At 41.6% G+C, this 13489-nt stretch overlaps 1 protein-coding gene across 1 annotated transcript; it reads right to left on the bottom strand.

The window, feature by feature from the left end:
- Nucleotides 1-6463: 6463 nt before the first annotated feature.
- Nucleotides 6464-12952, bottom strand: bsx (brain-specific homeobox). The gene is made up of 3 exons (XM_007896139.2): nucleotides 12688-12952; nucleotides 8495-8685; nucleotides 6464-6733 (listed from the first exon to the last, which is right to left on the bottom strand). Exons 1-3 carry the CDS (start codon nucleotides 12950-12952, stop codon nucleotides 6464-6466), a joined length of 726 nt encoding a protein of 241 aa, XP_007894330.2.
- Nucleotides 12953-13489: the final 537 nt, after the last annotated feature.

The raw sequence follows: 13489 nt of genomic DNA, 5'->3' as shown, positions 1-13489 counted from the left end.
ACGTTGACATTTGTTAGTTCTAGAAGCATTAACAACATTTGTGTTTTTTCTGATTAGCTTAGTAAAGTGCGCATTGAAGTAAAATGAACCATTTATAAAAAATGTTATTGCTGATCAAGCGAGTGCATCATTTATACCATCACAACCCAGAGTTATGCAGTTCCCTAGCTGTTCGGACAGTATATTTTTACTGATATTATTTGATACAATGCCTATAACTTTGAAATACCTCCAACAGATCGACAGCATCTCCAACAGTGCAGTGCTCCCCCATACTTCTCTGGAGTGAGCTCAAAGTCCCAACTTAGGTCTTCAACCCATAACCTTCTCACCCAGAGGGGAGAGTGCTAGCAGCTGAGCCAGGCTGAACAACCACTGTAGTGGGAATCACAAGTTCTGTAAAATGCTGCAAATGTTTGTAGAGAATGATAATGAATGCCCTGTGTCCTCTTCCCTTTCAGAATCGCTCGTCCCTTTCTCTTTCCGTCTCTCCTCTCCTCCTCCTCCTCTCACTCCGTCGTGCAGTTTGTGCACCTGCTGCTATATTCAGCCAGAATTAAATGGCCTTTCAAGCCCTGAATATCAGCATATATCCTCATTCACGGCTGGTTCTGCAAATGGGTCATAAAATGATGACACTTTGAAGTGATTCTCATTAGGCATAAACTTGTTCTCTGTACTTAAAAGTGATAATCCCCCCGTAATCCAAATTTGAAGCACCTATTTCTTTAATGGAACCTTTAGATGAATATCAAAGAGCTATTTACTCGTATGTAATATTTTAATTAGATTGCATTCCCATTTAACCCATCACAGACTCTTTGATGCTCTGTGTGTGTTTAGTGTTTAGCCTCAGATGCGTGAGGTAATGAATACTGGACCTTTTGATTTAATGAGAGATCTGCCTTTCCAGTTCGACTCTGTTTGCATCCTTTTATTCCCCGACTATAGAATTCAGTTAATTGAAGGAGTCTCTTACCACCACACATTAAGGAGGATGAATTAGCATCCCTTTTCTGATTAGAAAGCATAGACAGGGTTGTCTCTTTGATGTGTAGCCTGGACTGAAGCAGACAGCAGTCCTCTGAAAATGAGCTGATGGGCTTGTTATGAGGATAAAATGCAGATGCGCCCATGTGTTGCAAAATGCTTAATCTCTTAATTGATCACCTTCCACACTGCCTAGTTCCCTCGACCATCTTTTAAAGGATGTTTGCTTAATACTGTATATCAGAATCGCATTTGAGAAAAATAGTAGTCACTTGCGACACAAACCAATTCCCTTTCTTTCCAGCTTTATTATTTGTTCGGCCAGTTTACTGCCCCTTGCTCTTCTCCTTTCTCTAGAACTTGCACCAGAGTTCTGTTCCATGGATGCCAGTCACCCTCCAATATCTCACCCAAGTAGACTATTCATGTGTAGCCCCTAGACAGTGAGAGTCAACATTGAAGGCTATCACGGAAGAGCCTCTTCCTTACCTACCATACACATGAGTGCACTATACAGCAAGCGATGACTGAATAGTGATCAAGAATGCAACCGGGCTTGATTTTTATCTCCTTCGCTTGAGACTGCAAGGCTAATTTGTAGGGTTGTGAGATTTCATTTTAATATGCAGTTTCTTTGTGATATGAATGTAAAGACGGCACCACTCAGAACAAGACCATTCGTGCCTTTTCTCGATGGGTGACATTTCAAAGGTACCGACCATTTTTGCTATGACTGTACCTCGTACTAAAAGGAATTGTTTTAATCTTCTTTGCTAATAAATGAGAATGCAAATGCTTTTCTGGTTGATTGGGTACTGTATTGAGTAAGGGCAAAATCTGCAGATTGCACAGTTGTTCATCTGGTGACTGGTGACTTTGGAGTAAATGTGAGTCGATTTCAAGGAAAGCAAGTGTGATAATTTGGTATTTATAGTAATCCGTAACACGGGCGGTTCTGCCGAAGAAAGCCATTGTATTAGAACTGTTGGGTGAAGGTGAGTGAGTTCTGGTAGAGAGCAAACTATACGGTAATTAATAATAGAGTTAGAAATAGAGTTGTTAATGAGAGGGCACAAATTCAAAGTAAACGTAAATCTGAAAGTAACTACACAGGTAGGTAAGGCTATATAAAAAAAAACATTGGGGTTTGGGCTTTATATCCAGTAGAATAGAATATAAAAATGAGGAGGTTATGTTAAATTTCAACAAAACTTTGGTTAAACCGTGTGTACTGGAATAGCATGTCCAATTCTGGTCTCCACACTTCAAGAAGGATAAGAAGGATATACAGTAGCAGCGATGGAAAGAGTCCAGTGAGGTTCACACAGGATGATACCAGAGCTGGTAGGTTGCTGCGATCAGGGTAGAATGGATAGGTTAGGCCTTTGTTCGTTAGAGAAGAGACGTTTAAAGGGGGGTGGGTGGGCCGGGGAACCTCATAGAAGTTTTAAAATTATAAAAGGGTTTGATAAGGTTCAAATCAATCTATCTAATTTATTCCTGAAACACGTTTTATGATTATTAACAGAAAAGTCACCCACAGCTAATTTAAATAACCAACAATCGGTGTGTGGTGTAAAGTATATCTTAGCTTTTTTCTCTTGGAGCTCACCATAACGCACATATTATACACCGACATGTGTACCGTGTCGTGTCCTAGCACTCACTTCGCAGCCAGGTGCATCAACCACTTGTTTCCTCTATCGTAACTAGCCTGTAATAATTAGGAAATGAAATCTCATTAGCTATGATTACTGAGTAAGTGGTTAAAACCACAAAGATCACTGAATTACTCATCATCAGTCCCACAAAATTGCAATGTTTTCTGATATTAAATCACAATGTTGTGCCAAATTCTGCTTGAACAACACACACAGCCCATAGTTCAGCACACAATGAACAGCAGCAATAGACTGACAGGGTTGACATGAGCAACACTTAATCGAGAATAAAATACTAGAAGGGAAATATTCAAAATGTACTGTTGAATATATAACAGTCATTGCCTCCTACGTGATTTAGTGCCTTATCGTGCAAACCATTTCACATTTTTTCTGTGAAACATAGTAAAAAAAAACATTGGCACTTAATCCACGACTGTTTGTGGGACACTGTTTGTGGGACACTGCAATCGCCCAACAAAATACAGTCACTTTACCCTATATCCTGCGAAGCGCTTTGAGAGGTCTCAACGACTTGACCAGGTGCTGTATCAAACGCAAGGATTATTATTATTAATATATTTCTGTATCTGGGCTATTTTTTTAAATTGTCAGGGAAGCAACGGCTAGGACAGAAAAGGAAAGGAAGCCACTTTAGCTGTGAATTGGTTTCATTATCACAGCGGCATGTCACGGAGCAAGCTCCTGCTGTCCTGACGCTTACACTACTCAAGAGTCTGACTACTGTCTGATGCATCAGAAGATGTAACCAACCATGGTGCAGAAACAGCAGGGGATTAATCTGCAGGTCAATGGTTCTGCAACCACAGACTGACACAAAGAAAGATGTGTTTATACTGTACAGAAAACAAGGGGAAGCCGATGGTGGGGCTGGTTTTTGAGGTGAATGACCATTTCAACAGACTGGAACAGACCAGGCAATTTACGTAGGGAGACTTGGCAGAAAATCTAAATGTCAACCCCTAAAGTGAATGCACAATCAATTCACTTTACAGTATCCTGCGAAGCGCTTTGAGACGTCTCGAAGAGGTGATAAGGCGCCATATCAAGCGCTAGGATTATTGACCTGTCTCTCCGTTCATTCACTCACTCACTCACCCTCTAGCCTCCCGTTGCACAGCAAGCTTTAGGAAAAACACCAGAGGGACATCTCAGGTTTTCCTCATCTTTTGGGATTGAATGTGGGTTGCGAGTGTTAATGTGGAGCAGAAAGTAATGGCAGGAACTCCACTGCGATTATTCAGCTGGTTAGACGCCAGCAGTTACCCCCCCCAAAGCAAACTCTGGGCTCCCCAAGCTCCTGACCGGTAAATGCGTGTGTCATAGTGCCCACACATCAACGTCAAGCTAATTCAGCCAATTCAGGATTCATCGAAAGAATCAGCTTGGGAAACCAAGCGAAACATTGAGCAGAAAGGAGCAAAGATGAAACAGGAGGAGATATAAGCCTAGAACTGATGTTCAGGCGGGTCTAGGGTTGGGCAATTGCAGGCTTGTCTGTGGAAGAGAAGCAAGAGGAAAACTTAGAGCAACTTGCTAATGGCTTATCAGTGCAGTGAGAAACAGTTACCTGGTGCAGTGTGTGTGTGTAACCTCATGCATCAGTTATACTATAATATTGTTGTTATAATTGTAGTGTGACATCATGTGTCCAACACAGCCTCTCTGACCAACTGTGACCAAGACCTGGTTACCGATCCAGTGTTATTAAACATTGTGAGTAAGTGGCAATGGGCTCTGTAACTAATTTCCTAGCCACCTTCTCTCTGAAAAGGGAGAGACTCTTACCTGGGAGTAAAGTTGCGCCATCTGGGACCTCATTCCAGGAGGCCATTCGTGTGGGAGATGGAGAGGGAGCGAGTGTCGGCAGGGTATCTGAATACAGCCAACCGAATCTGGTCTCCACCAGCGTCCAGTCATTCACATTCTCCAGCAAATAGTCTTTGTGAATAGCCATCTGGGGTGGGAGTGTGTGTGTGTGTGTGGAGGGACTCTTTGTCTGCCTCAAACCAGGACTGAGAACATGTGTAACCCCAATTGCTGTCATCAGTCAACCTGGGAGACCATAGGAGAAAAGAGTGTGTGTATGGTCTAGTCATCATCCAGTCATCATTGGCTCATCAGAGCAACTGGTAAACAATAATTTAGCACCGTTCACTGAAAGGCACATCTTGGAGAGCTCTACAGCACGAGATTCACTGGAATTTAAGTGAATGCAACGGATGGCCCATAAGCGAAAATCAGATGAATCGCCACTTCATTACATTTTTTTTTTAAAAAAGGCGAATTTTTAGGTTAGAACTAAATATAGAATCAAAATAAATCGGGAGGACAACTCCTCTTTGGATCAGAGGGACTTGATGATTAATCAATCAATCAATCAATCAATCAATCAATCAATCAATCAATCAAATTCATGACTCGACTGAAAAAAGCATGTTGATCTGGAGATAAATTATATATATGTGTGTGTATAAAAATATAAGTGGATGTTATATAGGCAAAACTGTCCAGCCAAGAGACAGCAATGACCCACAAACAAGAATACGTGGCTCTTTGATAATATTTAACAAGCTAATAATTAAAGATTTTTGGACTGTCGATACATTTTACAGTCACGCCTCAACTTGACTGCAGTGTGGCAGAGATTGATACCGTTGCCAACACTGAAATGTCCCATTCCACGACCATTTCCTGCCGGTGAGCTTGGAGAAAAGGGATGCAAATGGCGGAGATTCGACGTGAAAAACACCTCGAATAAGAAACGCTAGGGATTCCAGAACCCAATGGAGCAGCAGCAAAAAAGCCTCGAGACAACCCGAGAGAGTGCAATCAGTTTCGGTTTGACGTTTGACACAGAGAGCGCAGAGAGAAGGGAAAGCTTGTCGGGAGGGTGGTGTGGCGTTTGAGGAAAACGAGGGTTATTTTAGTGAGATGCTAAATATACAGACTAGACAACACTTTCCTGCGAATGGGTTTCCATCCGTTCTCCGGCACGTTGCGTTTTCATTTTGTCTACATATTTATTTGATCCGAAATGGTACAGAAACAAGTTCAGCAATCGTAAGCGACGGTTGAAAAATTCAACACAACTTGATAGACTGCGTATACTAACGTAAGTGAGTTCAGAAGTAATAAGCAATTTGAACATTGACACGGGCAGTTTTAAACGAAAAAAAACCACGCCTTTAAAAAAAAACCAAGTAGTTTTGGAGAGAAATCTAACGTGGAAATTAATGCTTACGTTTTACACTTTTAAAGGAATTCATATTTTATTCACAGGAATAACATTTGAGATTGTTTGCGAGACCCAACAAGTGCTACAGATGGACAGAAATCCGTACCAAATAATACATATTTTTTCCTGCAGAAATTACCTGACAGATATAAACATTAAATTTGCATCAATCGACAAATATACATGAGAGAAAATCAGATTTAAAGACTTTCAGAATTCAGAATTAAATATTTCTGGGGTGGGAGTGGGGGGGGGGGGGAAGGATAGTGATAATTGTCTGCCTTGTGTCCCCCACAAAATACACAGTCAATTCACTTTACAATATATTCTGCGAAGCCCTTTGAGACGTCTCAACGAAGTGATAAGTAAGGCGCTATATCAAATGCAAGGATCATTATTACTATTAGAATTATTATTATTATTATTATTATTATCATCTCAGGATGATCAGTTGTTAAACAGGATAAACTCTCTGGCCCACACACCACAGCCAGAGAAAGAAAATCTTTGATAAATTTTGCCTTTTCTTTTAAAACATCATCTGTTAATGGCTTTAATAACCAGACGTGAGCGGTTCGTTTTCAGCAGAACAAATGTCGTCGTCTTCGATGATATCCACATCATCCTCGTTGTCCAGAATGAATGTGTTCTGGGGGGTGATGGGTTTAGCCTCTGGAGTGCTTTTCTGACTGAATTCTGCTTCACCGGGACTCGTCTCCACACAGTGCTTGTCGCTGGGAGAGTGTTTCTGTCCCAAATCTTCCTGACTTTTCCTTAACTGCTTTTTGTGTTTCATTCTTCGGTTCTGAAACCACGTTTTAACCTGTAAAAAAAAAAGGACGCACACACACACACACACACAGTGTGACAGACCAACTTATTCATTCAGACTCCACACCATTCTGTTGAAAACTTAATCGTTTAAACTCAACACACGTTGATGTATTCTGTGAAGCGCTTTGAGACGTCTCACCGACGTGATAAGGGGCTATATCAAATGCAAAGATTATTATTATTATTATTTAACACTCATATAAGTGAGTATTATAAACCCAATTAATATTAAAGTATTTAATACATACTTATTAATTTACACTCAACACAAATGTCATGAAAATGTATTCGTTTAGATTCAGCACAAAGTTGTATGAACAAAATATTCAATTAGAACTCAACACAATTGTCTTTTTTCAATGAAAATCCAGTGTATTCATTAAGACCTCAACGCAAAAGCATCAGCCTGGGTGATGTTCTTTGCAGAAATGACAACCCCAACGAGAAATACTTTGCTCCAAAAGAAAATGCCAATTCAAATCTGTGGCGGAGCGTTTCAAGTTAATTCAATTCACCAGAATTTAACGTTTTTTTTTTAACCTTTCACCACTGAGGACAGAAACAGAAACAGACCCATTTGCAGCGCGTTTGAAAGTGACTATTTCTGTTGAAAATACTGCATCCGAACCCAGTCAATGTATTAATAATGGAAGGATTTATTAGCAATAAACGAATGCCCATCGAAGGACTGAAAATAGTGGGCAATGCTGACAGTGAAAGCTGCTTTAACGCCGAAAATTTCCCCCCCCCACCGCCAGCCTTAATTTTCTTTGAAAAGTGGATTTTTCTTTCACGTTCGGTCTCGATTTGGAACCGTTTTTTTTCTCGTTAAAGAAACGGTAAAAAGAAAAAAAAAAAATCACTTCCCGGATAATGATCGAATTTGACATTTTTTTCAAATGTATATTACATCGACATTATGTGGTAAGATTTTTTTTTAACCCGGGTTAAAAACCAAAATGGCAACAAAAAAAAAGGGATTTGAAATTAAATTTCCCAAGCAGTTGGCGAGGGCAAACGAAATAATAAGCATAATAAAGTATAATAAGATTAATAAGTATAAAAATCCATACATTTGATATAGTATTTGAAAGGGAGCACATGAGATGTGATGGTGGAAATGTGAAGCTGATCAACACAGCATCTAAACTCTCTTCCAAAACCATCCTCCCCTGCAATAATTCAACCAACATTGACTCCCAGTTCTTTGCTCTGTTCGCTCACTAAATTGTGAGGCCAGTTTTTTGGGTGTCAGATTCGACCAAATATATATAGAGTTCTCAATCTCTTTTGCTCGTTTGCAACACAATTAAGTTTGATTCAAAGAGAGTTTAGATTTCCTTTTGGTCAGTCTGGACTACAGTGCTGCTGGTGCAAGAGAGAGAAACACACACGTACCCTGTGACCCATAAAATCAGTAGACAATGAGAATCTTCACTTCAACCTGACTGGCTGTGATGTTATATGTTTAATGGGGGGGGTGGGGGGGAGGGGGTTGAGGATGGATGCCTGGCAGAGAGGGCAGCCCAGAGTGGGCAACTGGTTCCTGTCTCTAACAATGACCTCCGGTCTACGCTTCCTTCACTCAACAACTTTTGAATCAAGTTTGGGTGTGAGATTCGACCCATCGTTGACTGGCGATGGGGGGGTTGAGTGGGTGATGGGGTGTTGAGTGGCAAAGCTTCCCTGTGTGGCTTTCCCCCCACCCCCACCTCCCCCTCACCCACCAGCCCACACCGCCAGGCCCTACCTGTGTCTCGGACAGGCTGAGTACTGTTGCCAGCTCCACTCTCTCGGGCGTTGACAGGTAGCGTTGTACCTCAAAGCGCTTCTCCAAGCCCGAGAGCTGGGAATCGGAGAAGACAGTCCTGGCTTTACGCCTCCGGCAGTGTTTACCCGGCAGCTCGGGGGGGTGTGGGAACAGGGCCGGGACGTGCATTCCTACTGAGAGAGAGAGAGAGAACACAACAGAATGTCCTAAAAGAAGAACTTCCAATCGTAATCCAATTACACCCTAAACCTGCGCATGGAAGCTCACACTCAACCTGCACAACAATAACTGGATCACACTCACTGATCCAACTTCATTATCTGTCCCTTTTCTGTTGTAATAAGAACATTAATTAATAATAATACTTAATAATAAAAATCCCGGCATTTGATACAGCGCCTTGTCACGTCTTCGAGGCGCTTCACAGAATATACTGCAAAGTGAATTGACTGCGTATTAATAATAATAATAAATCTCTTATCCGCGCTTTCACCTCAGTCCTTCCTAGCAAACAATTCCAGCTATTAATTATTTGCTGTGTAATATAGTACCTCGTGGTATCTGCCCCGTAATTGTCCTTATATCTCTAAATAATAATAATACTGTAATTATTGTTGTGTTACAATTGTTAAAATGTCCAGAATTGCCTGTCTGCTCTCAGAACAAATCCAGTTCATTGACCTAAAATTGGCGACGTATATTTATGGCATTAATTCCCTTGCACAACAAACGTTCACATCCACCTGCCAACGTGCGAATATTTAACAGATTTAAACCCTGTGTGAACAGGTTTTGCTGTCAATATTTATCGCACTCTTCACGATTCTTTTACTGATCTTTATTCGTTGCCACGTTAGGGTGTCTCTGCCCACAGCTAACGTGGCAACGAATAAAGATCAGTAAAAGACAAAACACAGCGTTTAGCCTTCAGTTATTACCCTTAAGGGGCAATATGTTCGAGGTCTTTAAGATTAAAAGCAAAAAAACAATAATAAATTGGTCATTTTCAATCTACGACTGTTTGTGGGACATTGCTGTGCCCAATTGGCTGCCGCGTTCGCCCACAAACATACAGTCAGTTCACTTTAGAGTCTATTCTGTGAAGCGCTTTGGGACGTCCTCCTGACGTGAAAAGCGCTATATCAAATGCAAGGATTATTATTATTATTATTCTGTGAAGCGCTTTGGGGTGTCGAGAAGACCTGTAAAGCGCTATATCAAATGCAAGGATTATTATTATTATTATTATTATTCTAAAGGGACTGGATAACCTGTAGACCAGGATAAACTGTTTTATTTTGTACTGAACAGTGGGACCACACAACCCAATATAGACAAGAGTCCTCTGGTTCTACAGTTGAAAGGGGGTGGGGTGGGGGTGGGGGGGGGGTAATAAAAAAGGGGGTAATTTCAGGTGGGAAACTCGGAACAAATGTGTGGAAACTATCTGGTAGTAAATAGACGGACCAGGTTTCCTCGGGAGACGGCGGAAGCAGACGGCGTCGCTTCTTCCAAGAACAAGTCAGACGGATTCCTTGTTGGAAATAATATCTGGGGAGACTGGGATGTGGTTTGGGACAGGACATGTCCAGGGTGGGGGAAGCTGAACTGGATGGACTGGTGGTCTTGTCATTTTTTTTTTGTGTGTGTGTGTTGTAATAATCAGTGAGATATCTCTGGGCTCAGGGACTTGGGGTGGGCTTCCATTTGGAGTTTGCAGGGAGGGGGGGGGGGGTGTTTTTTTTTCCAGGGGAAAGTATTTTGTCCTTCTTAAATCACCAATAAAATCCTCCATCAGTTGCTTTCACTCTCTGACACACACACACACACCTACCCAACAAGGTGGCAAATCCTGCCGTTTAACAGCAGGGGCTTAGACACCCCCAGAGGACCTCCCAAACCTCCATATAATTTGGCTCACAGAGTACACAGACGGTTCACTTCACGGGATATTATTTTCTCTGAGTCGCTTTGAGTCGCCTCCATCATTCGATAAAAGGCGCCTCGTCAAACGCAAGTGCTGTGGTGATGGTTGTGGGCTTTTTCGATGGGATCACAAGGGCTTAATACATGTGAAATGCATTGTTAAATAGTGGTGGGAATGATATATATATATATTTTTTTTTTCCTCCCTTTCTTTAAAGCCCAAACTCAAGACGGTTCCTCGGCTGCAGAGCTCAGACACAACTCCCACCGCTCAGAGCCGACTTCGGCGGCTCAGACATTTCAGTCGGAATATTAACGTTAAAACATTAATAAAACAATTGGGGGGTTTGTTTGTTTGTTTGTTTGTTTGTTTGTTTGTTTGGTTGTTTGTTCGTTTTTTTTCAACAAAAAAAAATAACGCTCCAGAAATAAAACGTTTCCGAAGAATGTTATTTGCATTAAAAAAAATCCGATCATTTCGAAATCTTTGCACTGTCGGAAAATCGCTCTCTAATTACCGAATTATATATTGCACAATACACATATATTTATATTTACATTTATACACATATATATGTGCAAACAATTCCTTAAACACTGGGGATGCAAAGCGGATTGAATGTGAGACCTCTGAGCGTTTCAATTCAGATCCCCTCAAAAAACAGCCCATTTCTGCCAAAATAGCCCCAAAGTTGTGGCTACGGAGTGAAATAATAATAATATATATACACATTTCATACAAATAACGGCTTATAATTCATGTCACCAGAGCTGAGAGCTCAGATCGAAAGGTAACTCAAGCCTTTGACTGTTTAAAACGGTTTAAACCCGAAATCTAACTGTTCGAAGTGACTTACATTTCGAGTACAACCGTTTTAAATTCGCTGAGGTTCGGTGTAGAAACGATCTGATGTGACTTAACTTCGAAATAAAACGATTTAAAAGAAAAGAAGAAAAGAAAAGGACCCGAAACATTTATTCCAATAAAGTAGAAATACCGATCAGAGCCGCAAATGGTGAGACACAAACCGTTTGAATTGGGAAAGTTTTGCATCGATGCGAAAGGGGAGAAAAAAAATAGAAGATTTACGTGAAATAAAAGTTTTACACAGAAGCACTTTCCCTTCCGATCGGATTTCATTCACAGATACTATTTTCTTTTGCGTCGTAATTCCCAAACGTCGCCTTCGCAAAAGATTATTATTTTATTCCATTTAATTTCATTTCATTTTGTTTTATTTCGTTTTGTTTGGTTTTGTTTTGTTTTACTCTATTCCCTCTCAGTGCGGCTCAGAACCAAATATTGGAGAAATAAAATAATATACGACAAATATTGGGGAAATAAAATAATAACCACAACAGATTGAGTGAAACACAACTGATAAACATCTGCACAATAAAGAATAACGGCCCCGAAAGGTCGTTTCACTGCACAACGGAAAAGTGTTGTAGAACAGATAGATATTACACATATTATATCTTATTATACATAACCAAACTATTTAAAAATCCCTTAAATTTAACATCAAACTATTTAAAATTGCTTTAACGCGATCGAAAGCTATAATACTAAAAATAATAATATATTCCTTTGGCGTAACGTATAATATTATATATAGATATATATCTTTAAAAAATATGCATTGAAAGCAATATATCAAACTCCACTTTCTGTGGCTGTTTCTACAGGTTAATTGCGACCTGAAAAACCAGTGCCTTCTGCACAGAGAGAGGGGAGAGAAACACATACACACACACCCACACACACTCACACACAGACAGATACACACCCACACACACCACACACTCACACAGACACACATACACACAGACACCAACAGACACACACACACCCACACACACTCACACACAGACAGATACACACCCACACACACCCACACACTCACACAGACACACATACACACACAACCCCCACCCCCACACCCACACCCACACAGACACACACACACCCATACACACACACACATACATACACACACTCACACAGACACACATAGACACACATACACACAGACACCAACAGACACACACACACCCACACACTCACACACCCACACACTCACACACCCACACACTCACACACCCACACACACACACCCCCACACCCACACACACCCCCACTCCAGCAGGGAACCAATACAGATGACCTCTTTAGTTCCTTAGCATCCATGTAGAGTGGGTGTCCCCCCACCCCACCACCCTTTCCAGAGTGTGGGTAGGCTTACCTGGGGAGGTGAGGAAGTAAGGGTGATGGTGCTCAGGCTTGTGTAGAGGGTGGTGGGGGTGAGGGGCCAGGATGGTGGGTGTTGGCATCAGAGGGTACCCATACTCCAGCAAAGGGACTCGAGAAGCCAAGGAACTGGCAAAGGAGACTGGAGGCAGGTCTCTCAGAGGCTTGGGCTTGTGCAGCAGAATATCTTCGATGAAGAAGGAGGTGGGTCGGTGTTGGGCAGACACCTGGTGCACCTGGGAGGTGAAATTCAGGTTCATCTTAGACTTTCACTGGAACAGATGTTGGATCCAGAGGTTGGGGTGAGGGGTGTCGTTGACTCTTGTGCACTGTGCTGAAGGTCTCAAGATAAGTGACAGTCAAGCCCCCTCTCTCTGTATGTATGTATGTATGTATGTGTGTGTGTGTGTGTGTGTCTCTCTCTCTCTCTGTGTGTGTATGTTTTTGTTCCTTCCTTTATTGTCGGGAAATTGGTGGCCAATGGCTTTATTAGGGGGTGTCACAGATTTGGAAAGGGATCTCAACACGTCAATTCAGTGAACTGAAGAACTGCAGCTCAGGATGAAATAGGCCAATGATCAGCCAATGAGAGGCATTGGGGAAGGAGGGAGGGAGGGAGAGAGGGAAGGAGGGAGGGAGAGAAGAAGAGGGATTAATTAGGAGAGGGATCAGCTGTTTGGGAGGAGGTGAGTGGAGCTGTCCTGGTGCTGAAAGCATATCACAAGGAGTTGAACCAACTTTTTTCCCCCCATACTCTGGTCTCTACACCCACACTTTGTGCAGTGGTTTTCCTCAAT

This window comes from Callorhinchus milii, unplaced genomic scaffold, assembly GCF_018977255.1.
Source record: "Callorhinchus milii isolate IMCB2004 unplaced genomic scaffold, IMCB_Cmil_1.0 Scaffold25, whole genome shotgun sequence".
Lineage (NCBI taxonomy): Eukaryota > Metazoa > Chordata > Chondrichthyes > Chimaeriformes > Callorhinchidae > Callorhinchus > Callorhinchus milii.
Note: the sequence above shows the minus strand (reverse complement) of the source record. Positions and strands in the feature narration are given on the sequence as shown.

Coding starts and splice junctions, on each gene's coding strand:
- bsx (XM_007896139.2), bottom strand. CDS start 12,952: ATGAACCTGAATTTCACCTCCCAGGTGCACCAGGTGTCTGCCCAACAC. Junction 8,686..12,687: donor TTACTTCCTCACCTCCCCAG/GTAAGCCTACCC, acceptor CTCTCTCAGTAG/GAATGCACGTCCCGGCCCTG. Junction 6,734..8,494: donor TCAGCCTGTCCGAGACACAG/GTAGGGCCTGGC, acceptor TTTTTTTTACAG/GTTAAAACGTGGTTTCAGAA.